Below are 13,816 nucleotides of genomic sequence, written 5' to 3' on the forward strand. Positions count from 1 at the left end.
CAGGGCCTAGGGATTCAGGGCGCGGGAGAGCGTGGCACCAGGTTCCACTGCACCAAGCCCTGCCACGCTCGCAGAGCAAGAACCCCCTGCCTCCCCGCACACCTCATTTAATCAGGATCCCCGGAGAGTGGGCCTCCTCCTCACTCACGTTCCTCAGGTTCCTCTCCGCTTCCTCCGAGGAGCTGGAAGACAGACTCGCTGACACAGACCGTTCCGGTCCCAAGCACGGTCAGGAGCTGGCCCAGAGACGCCCCCCAGCCGCTGGGCCAGCACGGCCGAGCGAAGAGCTCCTGGGCTCCGGACACCCCCCAGCCTCCCGGACGTTAAGGGCAAGCCAAGATGATCCATTGCTCCCGCTTGGCAGGGGATGCTGGTCGAATCACCCATCTGCATGTGCCCCACCAGAGTAGGACAACGCAGGCCCGCATCCGAGGCCAAACGTGGGACGCGCCAAGCGGCTTCCCCGCGAACGGAGACAGCTGGGTCTGGGGGACGGAGTCCAGCTGCTTGGGAAGGTCCCCGCCCCCAGTCGCTCCCGTGGACGCCCGATGGAGAGGCCGACTGGGCAGGATCGCTGAGCTGCCCGCAGAGATGAGCTCTCCAGGTCTTGGCTGCGCACTGAAGCCTCTCATCTTAAGGAGCGAGGCTCCCGCAGCACTGCGTGCAGACAGCGAACTAGCTCACGAGCGGGTCTAAGGCCAGCCGTGTTGTTGGCCAGGGCTGATTCCAGGCTGTGGTACGCACAGAGCGACCCTGGCTGGGGCAGGAGGCCGTCCAGCATTGCACAAGCCCAGCCCCATGGGGGGAGGGAGGGAGATGTGCACACATGCGCTGGGACCCCCTCGACCGGCCTTATCTCACAGGCTCTCCATGCGCCTGGCCAAGGGGCTCCCAGCAGAGAGGCTGCATTATCCGTACAGCCCGGGTTTGACCAGGGTGCGGGACCCTTATAGCTAGGGACCGGGGAGGTGGGCCCTGGGGAAGAGACCAGGGTGAAAATCCTCTGCCACCCTCAAGGCGCAGCATGGCTAGTGGTTTCACCACCTCTCCCATCCAACACTGCAGAGAGCTCTGGCCTCAGGGTGGGCAGCTCTGTGCATGCACAGCGCCCCCCGGAGGAGCGCAGGCGTCATCTCACCGGATTCCAGTCAAGCAGCTTACGATAATCAAGTGCGCGCTTCGATCCCTCGGCACGGCCGGGCGGGGCTGCGTGCAGGGAAGGTGAACAAAGCCACTGGAGCCTGGCAGACGGGGAACTCCTCTATCTCGTAAACATCCCCCAGCCTAGATGGTGACTATGCCCAAGGAGCAACAACGGCACAGCTGATGCTGCCAGGCCCCAGAGCGGAGCCCTCCAGCCGAGAACACTCAGGCTCGTGGCACCAGTGACTTCCCAGAGCCCAAACTTACGCCAGGAAATCTTTCACTTCCTCCACAGTGATGTCCCCGGTGGTGTCCAGGGGGCTCTCCGGGCTGTTCGGCGAGTCGGTGGGCGCCAGGGAGAAGGCAGCCTGGGGTTCCTCAGGCGTCCCTGGAGGAGAACACACGCAGCACTGGGGTTGGTTCCAGAACACACCTCATGGTGCCAGCCCAGCTAGAGGGCAGGCCGGGCATCTGCACCCCAGGCCAGCAGAGCAAGGAGCTGACGGCTCCCCTGGACAACACCCCCTGCCCTCAGAGACAGCACATCTGGAGCCGTGCCAATGATGCCCGTGCCTCTTCCTTTGCCAGGAGCGTCCCGACTGCCAGCACCCATGGGACGAGCCTTCCTGGGGGACCCAAACTGTCCCAGCAGCTGTTCGGACCCGGGGCAGGGAGGTCCCCGGTCCACAAGACGGGGTGTGCTTTGGGCCAAGTGGGACGGCTCACTCTGCCAGGCTGCACTCCGGCCTCCTGGCTATCAGCAGGGCACCCAGTTGCCAGCCTGTCGGAGGGGTCCACTTTGGCAGAGGGTCTTTGGGCTGGAGATGCTGCATGCACTGGAGAGGGGAAGATATCCACCACCCAGCAACACTTCATCCCACCACAGGCCAGGGAGAGACCCCGTCCCCTTAGGCAGCTAGAGTCCACGGTCTTCCCAGGGGCTTTAGGAAGGAGAAGAGCAGCCTTGCAGCGAAAAGCACAAGGACCCTCCTCTGCCATGATCCCCACAGATCTTAGCCGAGTCCCAACCCCCCCATGCCTCGGTTTCCCCATCTGTATCACCGGGCAGCAGAGGCCTGGCCGGCTGGGAAGGCCAGCTCTGCCAGCAGTACACCAAGCCCCTCGGCGGAAGGCCAGAGCGGTTCAGAGAGTCAGAGCCGTTTCCTTACGGGTGCCATCGCCGGGGGAGCCGTTCGCCTCAGAGCCCTGCAGCACGGGAGTCCCGTTAGCCTGCGTCAGTTTCGGTGTCCCGGTGAAACTGGGGCTGACGAGCAAGAAAAGAGCGTTATTTCTGTCACCGCCAGTTCCCAGCCTGCTGGGGGGAGGGCAGCGAAGTGGGGAGAGGGGGCACTTTGCTGCAGGGGACCGAACTGCAGACGGGCCCACAGTCAACCCCAGCTCGACAGAGGGCAGGGCCTTTGGGATCTAGGGGCAGTTAGCCAGACCGGCCAGCTGCTCAGAGAGGCCATGACACTGGCAGCAGCCAGTTTGCTTCGGACCAGCGGTGCTGGGAGCCTGCTCACGCCCAGCATTCCCCACCAGCGACACCCTGCTTAAGGCAGCAGCAGCTTGCAGTTCCTGCAGCCCGGGCGGCCGGCTGGCCTACCTGAGACAGGTGGTGCCGTGGCGCCGGACGAGCTCCAGCGAGCAGAGCGGCTCCGTGATGTTCCGGGCGCTCAGGGAGAATCGCTCAAACTCGGAAGGCGAGATCAGGTAGAAGCCTGGGGAGAGGGAGCCCAGAGAGACTCAACAGCGGGTCCACTGCCCACTGGGACAGATTAACCAGGGCGGCTTACGCTCTCCTGGCGTCTCGATGTACCAGCAGGATCTCAGTGCACCAGCTCCCCCAAGAACTGCTCCCCAAAGCTGCCCCGGCTCAGCAGGGAGGAGATCAGGGCCCCACTGCACAGACGGAGAGTCCCTGCCAGCCAAGAGATGAGAGGGCAGCTCCCAGGTCCCAGCCCAGCGCTCTACCCACTGCGCAGCACCGATTCCCACACCAGGGTAGCCTGGAGCCAAGCGAATGGAGCCGAAGGAGCCCAAGCCAGGAATCCATGTCCCGGCCACCGCCAGTCCCACCAGCGCGGCGCGCTCACCTTGCCCGTGCTTGGTGAAGACACAGGAGGCGATGCCGCTGATGTCCTCCTTGCGGATGCAGTCGTAGTGGACCTGCGGCCGCAGGCCGGGCACCGTGAAGATGTGGATGTCCCCCAGGTTGGTGAGGCACGCCAAGCCGTTCTCAGTGTAGTCCTCGCACGCCAGGCTGGTGAAGCTCACCAGCGCCACCTTCCGCACCCGGCAGCCCTCGTGGGCCGTCAGCTTGAACTTGGTCTTGGCGCTGACTTTTGGCAGCGTGAACACCTGGGTCAAGGCGGAGAGCAAGCCGGCTCGAGAGCGGAGACCCGGTCCTGCCTCCCCACCCCACTGCTATGGGGCAAGGGACCCATGTTGTGTGTGGCCACAAGCTTCATAGGGGCCCTAACCACAGGCCGGCTGAGTCTTACTGGCAAGGATCAAGGCCGGTCAGGTGTACCAGGGCGCTAGCCATCAGCACCGGCAATGGCTGTGTGAGTATGCCATGTCCACGCCCTTCACTAGCCCACAGCCACCAGCCTAGAAGCCTAGAGAGCCCATGGCTGGCTTAAAGGGATCATTCTCCCAAGGGGGAGGCCGCTGCCCTGCTGGGTTAGGAAGTATATTCCCGAGAGCCAGGCCCAGCTCCAAGGGAGGTGTGGTCTGTGGAAAGGCCCGGGCCCTGGACACCCACTTCTTTTAGAGCTGAAATGCCCTGCACCAAAGCCGGGGCATTTCATCTCTGAAAAAGTCACAGCTGAGCCCTTGGCTCCTGCCACAACGTGGTTCCACCCAAGCCAGGATTTGCAATGTCCGCCCTCCCCCCTGCCAGACACCCCTTTCCCTCGGGAATGGGAATGTCCCCGCGGAAGAAGCCAGCAGGAGGCAGCGTCTCCCGCTACAGACGCCACCCGGGTCAGAGTAACGGCGGCAAAAGGCCGCAGCTCGGCAGGGTTCCCACGGCAGACAGCGCGGGACGCAGCCATCGGCCCCTCCCCTCTCTTACCTTGAACTGCTCCTCCGAGGCGATGAGCACAGAATGGCTGCCCTGCATGTCAGGGGCTTTGGCCAGGTCCCGGGACACCTCGTAGGGCTCCGGGAGAGGGTTCCCCCGCCCGTCCAGGACCGCGATCGACACCACCGGCGCCCTGTGCATCAGCTGGATCTCCTTGCCCAGCACCGCTTCCACCGAGCGCTCCGAGAACTTCTCCTGGGACGGGACCTCCAGGGCGTAAGCGAACACGGAGCCTGAGTTGGTCCCAGCCCACATGGTGGGCCCGTGGTGTGCGGCTGAGGAGCAGGGGGAAAGCAGCAGCATTAGCAGGGCTGCGCAGAGGTGCTGGGGGGCCTGGGCCCCCCCAAAAGCCAGACTACTGAGGGGTGGCCCCAGGGCGAGGAAGTATTGGAGACACCTCACCCCACAGCAGTGTTTTCTATCCCACGAGGCTGGGCCTGGCTCCCCATTCCGGACATTGCAACCGGGCACACGGGGTCACAGTGCCACTCAGCTTTGTACCGGGCCGTTCTGTTTGGGGGCCCTCGCAAATGGGGGACTCCGGAGCAAACTGCCTCCCCCCAGGCAGCCCTGAGTATTAGCACATCATCAACCCACACAAGAGCCCCAGAAGCAACCCGGGTCAAGCCGCGCTTTCTGAGCTCAGGGTCTTTAGCCCTGGCCAGTCTACCAACCAAAGGAAGAACTGCACAAGGCAGTGCTACCTGGGGAACTCTCTGCCACATGGTTTTACTGAAGTAAGCAGGGTTTAAAGACTAGACCTTTCTATGGAGTAGGAACTCTCTCTCTGCAATGCTACTAGACAGCATAGCTAGAAACGATATTAATCCTCATGTCTCAGGGTGTAAGGTGAGAACCAGACAAGGTTAGGAAGAAACTACCCCTACTTCTCAGTACAGTGCTGCACCAGCTGGGGATCGGGGTGTTGAACGCCTGCTTCTTGGGCATCTTGTATTCAGGGCTGGTGGAGACAGGGGGGTCCAGCCAGAGGAGCTGTAGGTCTAGCTCAGCATGGCAGGGCTTGTGCCAACAGGCCTCACAGGACTCCCTTCCTGGCTGCCCGGTTGTATTCCCACTCAGAGCTGCGGCCAGGCCTTACCGTCTCGGAGGAAGGTATCAGCGAAGTACAAGCAGCGTACCACCCCCGAGAGCGAGTCGTCGGCCGACCGGGGCTCGATCCGCCTCTGCACGGGGGTCATCTCCACGTCGATGGGGCCGGCCTGCTCGGCCAGCTGGGCATTGGCTTCCTGCACCTGGGGGAGGAGACACCAGTTCTGTGAACAGCCTGGATTCCAGGGGTCAACTTCCTCCCTCCGTCAGCTAGGGAGCAGCCCCGCAGGACAGCCCCTCCTGGGGTCCCCGAGGGAGAGCAGGGGACCCTCCGGGTTCTGGGAGTTAGTGCTAAGCTATGAGGCAGGGCAGGATAGTCAGGGCACTAGTCAGAGACGTGGAAGGTTCAATTCTCTCCTCTGCTACAGACTTCCTGTGGAAACTCGGGCAGGTCACTTAGCCGCTCCGGGTCTCAGTTTCCCTTTGCCCAGAAGACGTGCGTCAAAGAAAAGCATGAGCAGGGACTCTGCTTGGTTTATACATTAGAAACTCAGGCCCCACCGGCCCTGGGGGACGCTACTGAGTGGAGGCGGCAAGGAAGCAGCTGCAAGGGACAGGGAAGGGGCAGTTTTATTTTTAAACAGTCTGACGAACACCCTGCTCCGTTCACATCTCACCCCAGTGCTTCTTCGAATGCACTCGGGACAAAGGACGTCTGTGTCAAAGAGCCAACCCACCGCCCCGGCAGTTCAGGTACGAGAGGTCACCGCCCCCCTCCCGGGGACGCCCCCACCCCAGAGGGCAGGCGCAGGATGGGACAGTCCCCCACCGTGCCCCGCCCTGCGGTTACCTTGCTGGAGGAGCTGTTGGCAACGACTCTCTTCTTGCCGGAGACTCTGCTTTTGCGGATCCTGCGGAAGGACTGGCGCAGGGACTTCTTCAGAGACTTCACTCGGGAGAGGGGCCCCTCCATGGCCAGGGAGTCGTTGGGGTGGAGCGTGCACCTGTGGGGGCACGGACAGCTGCTCAGCGCCAGCCAGGGCCTCGCCGCGGTCTGGGGTGCAGGAGTGGGGAGCCCCGAGGACTGGCCATGTTCACAGAGGGGAGACTTGTTCCCGGCCTTCTCCCCAACCATGCCAATGCCTAGCTCTGCCCTAGCGGCTCGGCAGGGCCTGCCATGTAGACCCCCCGCGAATGTCACTTGGAACAGGCAGTTATCAGGTAACCCACAAACATGGGGAACTGGGACTAGAACCCTCCCACCTCAGCTTCTCCGAGGCCTCCTCAGTAAGGCCCCTCTGTGGGCTGTGCCCACCCGAGGGCACCTCTCAGCCACCCCATGACAGTAGGATCGGGCGTCCCCAGGCTAGCCCCTTTCATCCCAGAGCACTCAGTGACGTGGCTGTAGGGGGCTCAGCCCCGAGCAGCCTGGCTAGCGGATGCACCCTGGGTCCGGCTGGGACACCGTGTCTAGAACACGCTCCACAAGCGTTCGAGCCAGTCAGGACCCCCAGGCGCTCCCTGGTCAGCACCTGCTGCCCCCCTGTCAAGGAACTGCTCCATCGTGAGGGACCCTCTTCCTGGCCACGCTCCCACAACGGGGCACTGCCCCATGTGGCGCTCTGCCCCCCGGCTGCAGCAGGAGAAGGAACAGCCCTCCCAGTGCCGTCTGGAGAGGTTCCCAACACAAGGACGGAGCAGCGGCCACCGGGCGGGGGGAGATGGACAGCTCTGCCCTGGGGAGTGACAACGGGGGGCGTGGGCCCTGCCGCAGAGTCACCCCTCCCCCCCCAAGCAAGCCCAGACAGCCACACCCACTCTGCGGGAGGCAGGAGAGCGGCAGCAGAGGGGGGTGAAACCCCCAGGCACCTGCTGGTCTGTTCCAAGCCTCGTCAGCACAGTAATGGGTCGGGAGATCCCTCAGCCACAGCCTCTGCTCGGCCTAGAGTCAGGATACCTGGGCTCCCCCACTGGCAAGCAGGGACACTGCTGGCCTACCCAACCCCCCTTTGTTCCACTGCAGCGGTAAGGAGCCCAGAATAGCTCCGAAGGCAGGAGATCAGTACGAGCCGAGCACTGGACGACTGCTGGGGACCACCGGCGGCACGTGGACAAGCCAGCCGGAGGCTGCAGCATTGCACGGGACCATCCGCTGGCAAGCTGCGGCACCCGCTTCGCTGAGCCGAGTCCCCTAGGACTTAGGTGTGCATGGGAAAGGGACCAGCCTCACAAGGTTTAAACCTCCCTCCGCCCCACTCACGGGTCAACATGCCCCCCGCCAGCTCATATCTCAGCTTCTCCCAGTACAGCAACGGGCTGTGGCCACTACCCCCAGTCAAAGGCTAAAAGGTTCCCAGGGAGAATCCTTGGCCCTGCTCCTTGCAGGGGGGAGTAGAGGGCTGCTGTGGGACAGGACGGTGCCCCTCCCTGAGCACAGGGGAGAAAGGAGCCGAACCTCCCTAGAGCCCGGCCCTGCCCGTCTGCCATGGGAAGGAGCAACAGGGTTTGTCGTGTTTGTTCGCCACGCAGCTCGGTATCCCAGTGCCAGGACCGAGCTGGACGTGACGTGCTCCATGGCTGGAGCCGGTCCCCTGGGGAGGGTCCCCCTACCTGGCCAGCACCGGGTTGCGTCGGTAATAGTCGAAGAGCCCGAAGCCGTGGCTGGTGCCAAAGGCCACCAGGTTCCACTCGGCATGCAGGGTCACGGCGGTGACGGCAGCCGGCGGCATGCACTGCACCAGCATGCTGGGCTGGAAGCCTGGGCTGAAGGTCAGGGAGCCGTTCTTGGGGGTGAGTCGGTCATGCCCCTTCCAGGTGAAGCCCTCCCGGTCCTGCAGCAGGTCCACCGTGGCCACGTTGATCATGTGATTCGACTTCTCGTCGCTCAGCTCCATGACGAGCACCTGGCAAGAGGCAGACGTGGCACTGAGGGCCAGTTCCACCAAGGCATCTCCCCGCTACCGGCATCTCTCTCTCAGGGGAGAGCTCCTGGCCTCCAGCTGGGAGCCTGGTGCCCGTGACAGCAAGGCACCAGCAGCCCCGGGTCTGGCAGACAAGTGCAGGCCCGAGGCTCTTCCGAAGCACCCCTCAACTGCAGCACCCGCCCTTATCCCAAAGCCAATGCCCGCCCCGGCGCCAGTGCTCAGTGCCCCTGCCCTCCCTACCCCGTCCTGCCAAAGCGAGCTAGGGGTAGAGGATCAAGCAATGGAGTCTTAAGTGGCAGCTAGGCCAGGGAAACCTCTCCTCTAGGAAGCGACTGGTACATTCCTGCCAGCGGGGCTGGCTGGCCAGTGGGGCACAGCACGACAGCTGGTCCCTAACAAAGGAGTTTATCCCTGCTCAGATGGACCCCTGCAGCTGGATGGCTCCCCAGAAGCAGGAGACAGAGCAGACACTCCACAGCTGATGGGAAACGTACGAAGCTTCCCCTGCCAAGTCAAACCCACCCCCAGCAAGTCTGCCAAGCCCTGGGGAGATGCCACCAGCCAGGGGGTGCTGCCCTTCACCCTACAGGCCAGGTCACTGGGACAGCTGAGACACATGCCCTGGCATCAGCTCTCTAGTCCTGGGAGAACCGCTTTTAAGAGGCAGAGCACCTACAGCCAAGCAAGAGCATGGCCTGAGAATCCCACCCTCCCCACCAAATACTTGGGCTCTGCCCCTGGCCCCCGCACGCCCTTCCCCCTCCCCAAACTTTGCCCCTAAGCAAAGCCCAGCAACAGTACAGGGCTGACTGGCTGTTCCCCCAGAGCGTCGCCCCCCACAGCCGCCCTACCTGCCCCGCAGTCCCAGCCACCACCATCCGGGCCGTGTATTTACACAGTGCAATCTTCTGGATGCCCAGCCGCGGGTCGTCGCTGTACGGATCAAAGCAGCCAACCTGGATGATGGGAAAAGGGGGTCAGGGGCGCGAGAGGGCAGGACACCGCTTTCGTCCAGGGCTCCGGCAAGCCATTGCACACACTGACTCCTCCCAGTGCGGGCACACCCCCCTCAACCCCCTCCCTTCAATGGTCTCAGATCCTATCTTAACCCCCTGCCAGGACCGGCCCTTGCCAGGGGCCCCGATCTGTGACACTGGGCTGGATTATTGGACAGCTCCCTTCTATTTGCATTAGGGACGGGCCTGGACAGACACCCCAGGACTGACGCTCCCGTTGACAGGTGCAGATCTGATACAGGCACAGCTGACAGGCCAGCGATTCTAGTCCTTCACGAGATGGCCAAGAGCCAGCAGGGTTCCTCCAGCAACTAAACTTAAACCCACCTTACTCGCATGAGAGCCCTGCCCCAGCAACCCAGCCAAGGATGCCCAGGAACTAGTGAGATGCCCAGCGCTGCCCCAGACACAGGCAAGAAGCTGCGTGCACCATATCAGAGGTGGGATGGGAAAAGACTGATTCTTTGACACCTTTATCATAAGCATCTTCACGCTGGGGTGGGGGGGGGTGTGGGGAGCAGGCAAGCCCAGCTTTCACCATCAGCCTTGCCTCCTGACCACACTGGAGACATGGCCAGTGTCAGGCCATGCTGCAACTGCATTACGGGACAATGGGAGGTTTGTTACTAGCTGGTACCAGACGACCCCTTTCCAGCCCTGCCTACGGGGCCTGGGGGATCCATGCCTATGTGACTTGAGTGTGCTCTTCTCCAGGATGCTGACAGCAGGGGCTGCCCTCAGACTACTCTGGCCCCCTCCCCCAGAATCAGCACACACACAGGGGTATTGAGGGGACCCCAGGCGGTGCGGTCCTGCCGTAGCGCACAGATGCTGAGTCAGATGCAGACAGCAGAGCTGCAGTGGTTGGAGATTCCCCCGGGAGAAACCTCTCTCTATTCTGGTCCCTCATACCCAGAGAGCAAGCCTGGTACCAATGTGGCCAAGTGCAGCTCCAGCCAGAACGGTCTCTACCCCAGCAAGGGCTCCCAGCAGAGGAGCAGGGAAGGAACGTAGAATAGGGATCACCAGGTGGAGGAGATCCTTGGACGCCAGGGTTTCTAGCCAGCAGCAAAGATACATCCTGTTTGTCTAATGCTCATAAACACCTGGCGATGATCAAGCAACAGGACAACGCTGCCACTGCTGTAGGTCTAGAGAACTTAACCTTCCCTGGACATCCGCAGGACCGTCACTCGACAAACGGCTGGGAGGAGCTCACAGTCACCCATTCCCACGGGGCTTGGAGCACGACCAGCACAGATCTCCTGCAGGGACAGGGCTCGAATCTCATTCCTTCAGGGATCAGGGGGCCAGGCTGCACTCACTGAACTGCAGAGGGACTCCCGTGAATCAGCGTCACTCCAGATTTACACCAGTGTAAAAGCACAGCGGGCAGCATGGCTGGGCTCAGGGGCCGGGGCACGAGGAGACTGGGCCTTATACCAGGGCATGCACCTGCCTTTGAGCAGGGGAATGGTTATGACGGAGAGTGCCCCTTTAAAACCCAGCTGGCCAACCGTGGGGCACTGAGTCGGCCAACCGTGGGGCACCAAGTTGGCCAATCAACGCCTCAGCTGCTTCCCTGGTCCTCCCCAGGAAATTTTCAAGGCCAGGGGCTCTTGCCATGCAGACTCTGGGCTGCCATTCGTACCTCTGGGACCAAAGGGGTTTGCAGAAGAGCATCTGCCCCAAATCCCAGAGGCATCCTCATTCCTGCCTGTGCCCACGGGGCTGGAAGTAGGAGGCGGCACTTGGCAGCAGCACTGGCCTGGCCCACGTGGGAAGAGTCCGTCTGAGCCAGCCTGACCCTGCCCACACTCGTGGCATTTCCACAGCTGGCAAGAGGAGCGCTGGCAATTGAAGGCACAGAGCAGGTCCCGCCCGGACAGCAGCAGGGCATGCTCCCCACACAGCCTGTTCCGGCCCTGCTCAGAAGGCGAAAGCAGTTTATGGCCCATGGCCTGGCCTCTCTCCAGAGGCAGCAGAAGGGTCCCCTGGGGTGGGAGGTGGTCTGCGATGGCGGATGTGCAGAGCGAGTCTGGCTCTCTGGGCTCCCCATCAGATGGCAGCATCTTGTCACCCACTATGGCCCTGGGCTGCATCGAGCCACCCTGGCATGGGGGAGATTCTCCGATCCACGGGCCTCCCTCCCGGGAATCCTCAGCCAGCTGGGCCCGGGCTGTGACATGGCAGAACAGGGACACTCCTGGAGAGGCCCAATGGCTCCTGTGAAGGGGCCCCACACGGAGTTGCCAGCACTGCCCCGGGGATGGGCAGGGACCGAGGGTGGTACCTTGCGGAAGGGAGGCCACTCCTCCTCGCTGGCCTGGTTGAGGCTGTCATTGTGCTCACAGTCGGTCTGGAAGATGTTGGCCGTGCCCAGTTTGTACAGCGGCCGCAGGGACACTCCCGAGGCGTCCCAGAAGCGGACCGTGCCGTCCTCGTGCCTGGGGAGGGGGAGACGTGCCGCTCAGTGCAGAGAAGCTGGGAGAGCTGTCTGTCCCTTGCCCGGGGTCCTGACTCCCCACATACGACCAGCTAAGCTGCTCCATCCAGGCCAGCCCCTAGCCTTACAGGCTGCCACAATGCCCTGGCCTGCCCACTTCTGCAAGGGAGAGGTGTAAGAGGGGAACAGACTCTCCATCGCATCTGTTAGCACGGAACTAGTTTTGACTCCCGCCCAGTGGCTCTCCTGCTCCCCACAGGCATCAGGGCTGATCTCCGCCTGCTCCGATTTCGGACCCTCCTCCCTACCCCAGCCCAGAAGCTTAGGGAGCAGGCGGGAATGAGCTCAGGAGACCAGCATTCACGCCCAGCTGGCTCAGGAGGGTGGCGAGGTGAGGCAAAGATCTCCTTGGTCCACAGCACATCTGGATTCTGGACTCGGTCCTTGGGCCACAGACCAGGCGATCTGCCGCTGCGGCAATGCCCTCAGGACAGAGCCGTCGCAGAGCTGGATGGCTCCGGCAGGCCGGGGTCAGGAGGGAGGGACGTGGCTGCACAGCCGGCCCCACACTCAGCTTGGCTTAAGCCAGCTGCACCTCAGTAGCGCTAGACCTTCCCACAATTGTTAAGGGAAGCAGTTCCTCAGCAACAACTAGCCAAGCTGACATTTCCCTGCCGACGTCAGGGCTAGAAGCCACCCAACAATCACTCCGTGGCTTCGCGGCGGCTCGAGGTGGGCAACTGACAAGCCATAACCACAGGCCGCTAAGCCCTCGGAACAGCAAGGGGTGTTCTGCGGTCGGCTGTCCAGAGCACAGCTTCCGGCTGCTTTCGGCTCCCCGTCCAGGCGTTCTGTGCAACGGCCCAGCACAGCGATGGGAGCCAGCTCCCGAGGCAGGCTGGGAGCACATCAGCCACCACTACCCAGACGTGGCTCATCTGTAACGTATCAGCCCCTCCGATGCCCCATCCCCAGCCTGCCCCATCTAGCAGCGGGCGGAGCTGAGAGGGCAAGAGCAGATACGGCCAAATCTGCCCTTGCCAACTCCGCTCCAGGCCGGGCTCCCGGTCAGCAGGCCAGCGAGCCACCCAGGAGTCCTGAGGTGGGCATGCGTCCCAGCGGGACAGCAGGCTCCACACCCAGGATGACCATGTTAGTCTCAAATTTTCCTTCGCCCCCACCTCCCCTGCTCCAGCCTCAACATCTGCAGCCGCTAACAAGCCCTGCCTGCATGTTCGGAGGAGCTGGTGCAGCGCTCAGCCAACGATGCATTTGACAACACGTCGCCAACTTGGAGCCAGGATAAAACCAACACCAAAAGCGAGGAGAAGGAAAAATAAACAGAGTGACGCATCCTTGCCAGGCTCAACAGGGAGGACTGTTAGCTAGGCCACCCAACTGAGGAAGGGCTTCCCCCACCTCTCCCCTGGCATCCGTCCACACTCACACCTCTCGCCCGGCCTCCTGGCTTACATACCCCACTCTGCAATTCAGCAGCATCGAACCTAGGTCTCCCAGTCCCCTGCTCTAGCCACTACACAGTGCTACCCTTCTGCAGCAGCAGAGAACGCCCTTCAGGACCAACTTTGGCCATGACTTTCAGTCAGCCAGGGAGAGGTCTGCTCTTGGGGTCTCTGTTCAGCCAGACCTGAGCCCGGAAGAGGCCCACCCCACCACCCCCGAGATGTGGCTCTCTACGCTGGAGGAGGGCTGGCAGAATCCCTCGCTGGCTGCCTCTAGGGCACGACGCAAGCCCCAGCCATTTGAAGGCCCTGCCCCAGTCCCTTTGCTGCCCCTACTGGGCAGTCTGTGGGAGGGGTGGCTGCTAGACAGCCATGGGGCCAGCACCTGCCAGACAGCTGGATTCAGGTTGGGTAGTTCTGGGTTTCCCTGCTTTGTGCCAGTGTATTTATACCTCACGCCCGTCTTCACGAACATCCACACTGCAATTAAAACTCCCCCGCTGGCCCGTGCCAGCTGACTTGGGCTAAGGGGCGGTTTCATTGCCATGTAGACGTTCGGGCTAGGGCTGGAGCCCAGGCTCTAGGACCCTGCTGGGGGGGGGGCGGGTGTTGTTAAACTGCCCCTTGGCCCGAACCAGGTGGCATGGGCCAGCCATGGGTTTTTAATCCCAGTGGAGACGTACCCT

The 13,816-nt window shown here is 62.6% G+C and overlaps 1 protein-coding gene across 2 annotated transcripts in view; it reads right to left on the reverse strand.

The window, feature by feature from the left end:
• Positions 1-13,816, reverse strand: part of LLGL1 (LLGL scribble cell polarity complex component 1) — a 72,896-nt gene that overhangs the window by 5,040 nt on the left and 54,040 nt on the right. For both annotated transcript variants that reach the window (XM_048868298.2, XM_048868297.2), the window contains exons 12-22: positions 11,515-11,668; positions 9,057-9,161; positions 7,892-8,184; positions 6,132-6,285; positions 5,331-5,484; positions 4,223-4,506; positions 3,240-3,504; positions 2,750-2,864; positions 2,313-2,407; positions 1,411-1,531; positions 103-182 (exon numbers count right to left, since the gene is read on the reverse strand). In XM_048868298.2, coding sequence (XP_048724255.2) covers positions 104-182; positions 1,411-1,531; positions 2,313-2,407; positions 2,750-2,864; positions 3,240-3,504; positions 4,223-4,506; positions 5,331-5,484; positions 6,132-6,285; positions 7,892-8,184; positions 9,057-9,161; positions 11,515-11,668 — 1,819 coding nt within the window. In that variant the 3' untranslated portion in view covers position 103. The remainder of the gene's footprint in view (positions 1-102; positions 183-1,410; positions 1,532-2,312; positions 2,408-2,749; positions 2,865-3,239; positions 3,505-4,222; positions 4,507-5,330; positions 5,485-6,131; positions 6,286-7,891; positions 8,185-9,056; positions 9,162-11,514; positions 11,669-13,816) is intronic.

This window comes from Caretta caretta, chromosome 10 (genome assembly GCF_965140235.1).
Source record: "Caretta caretta isolate rCarCar2 chromosome 10, rCarCar1.hap1, whole genome shotgun sequence".
Taxonomy (NCBI): domain Eukaryota; kingdom Metazoa; phylum Chordata; order Testudines; family Cheloniidae; genus Caretta; species Caretta caretta.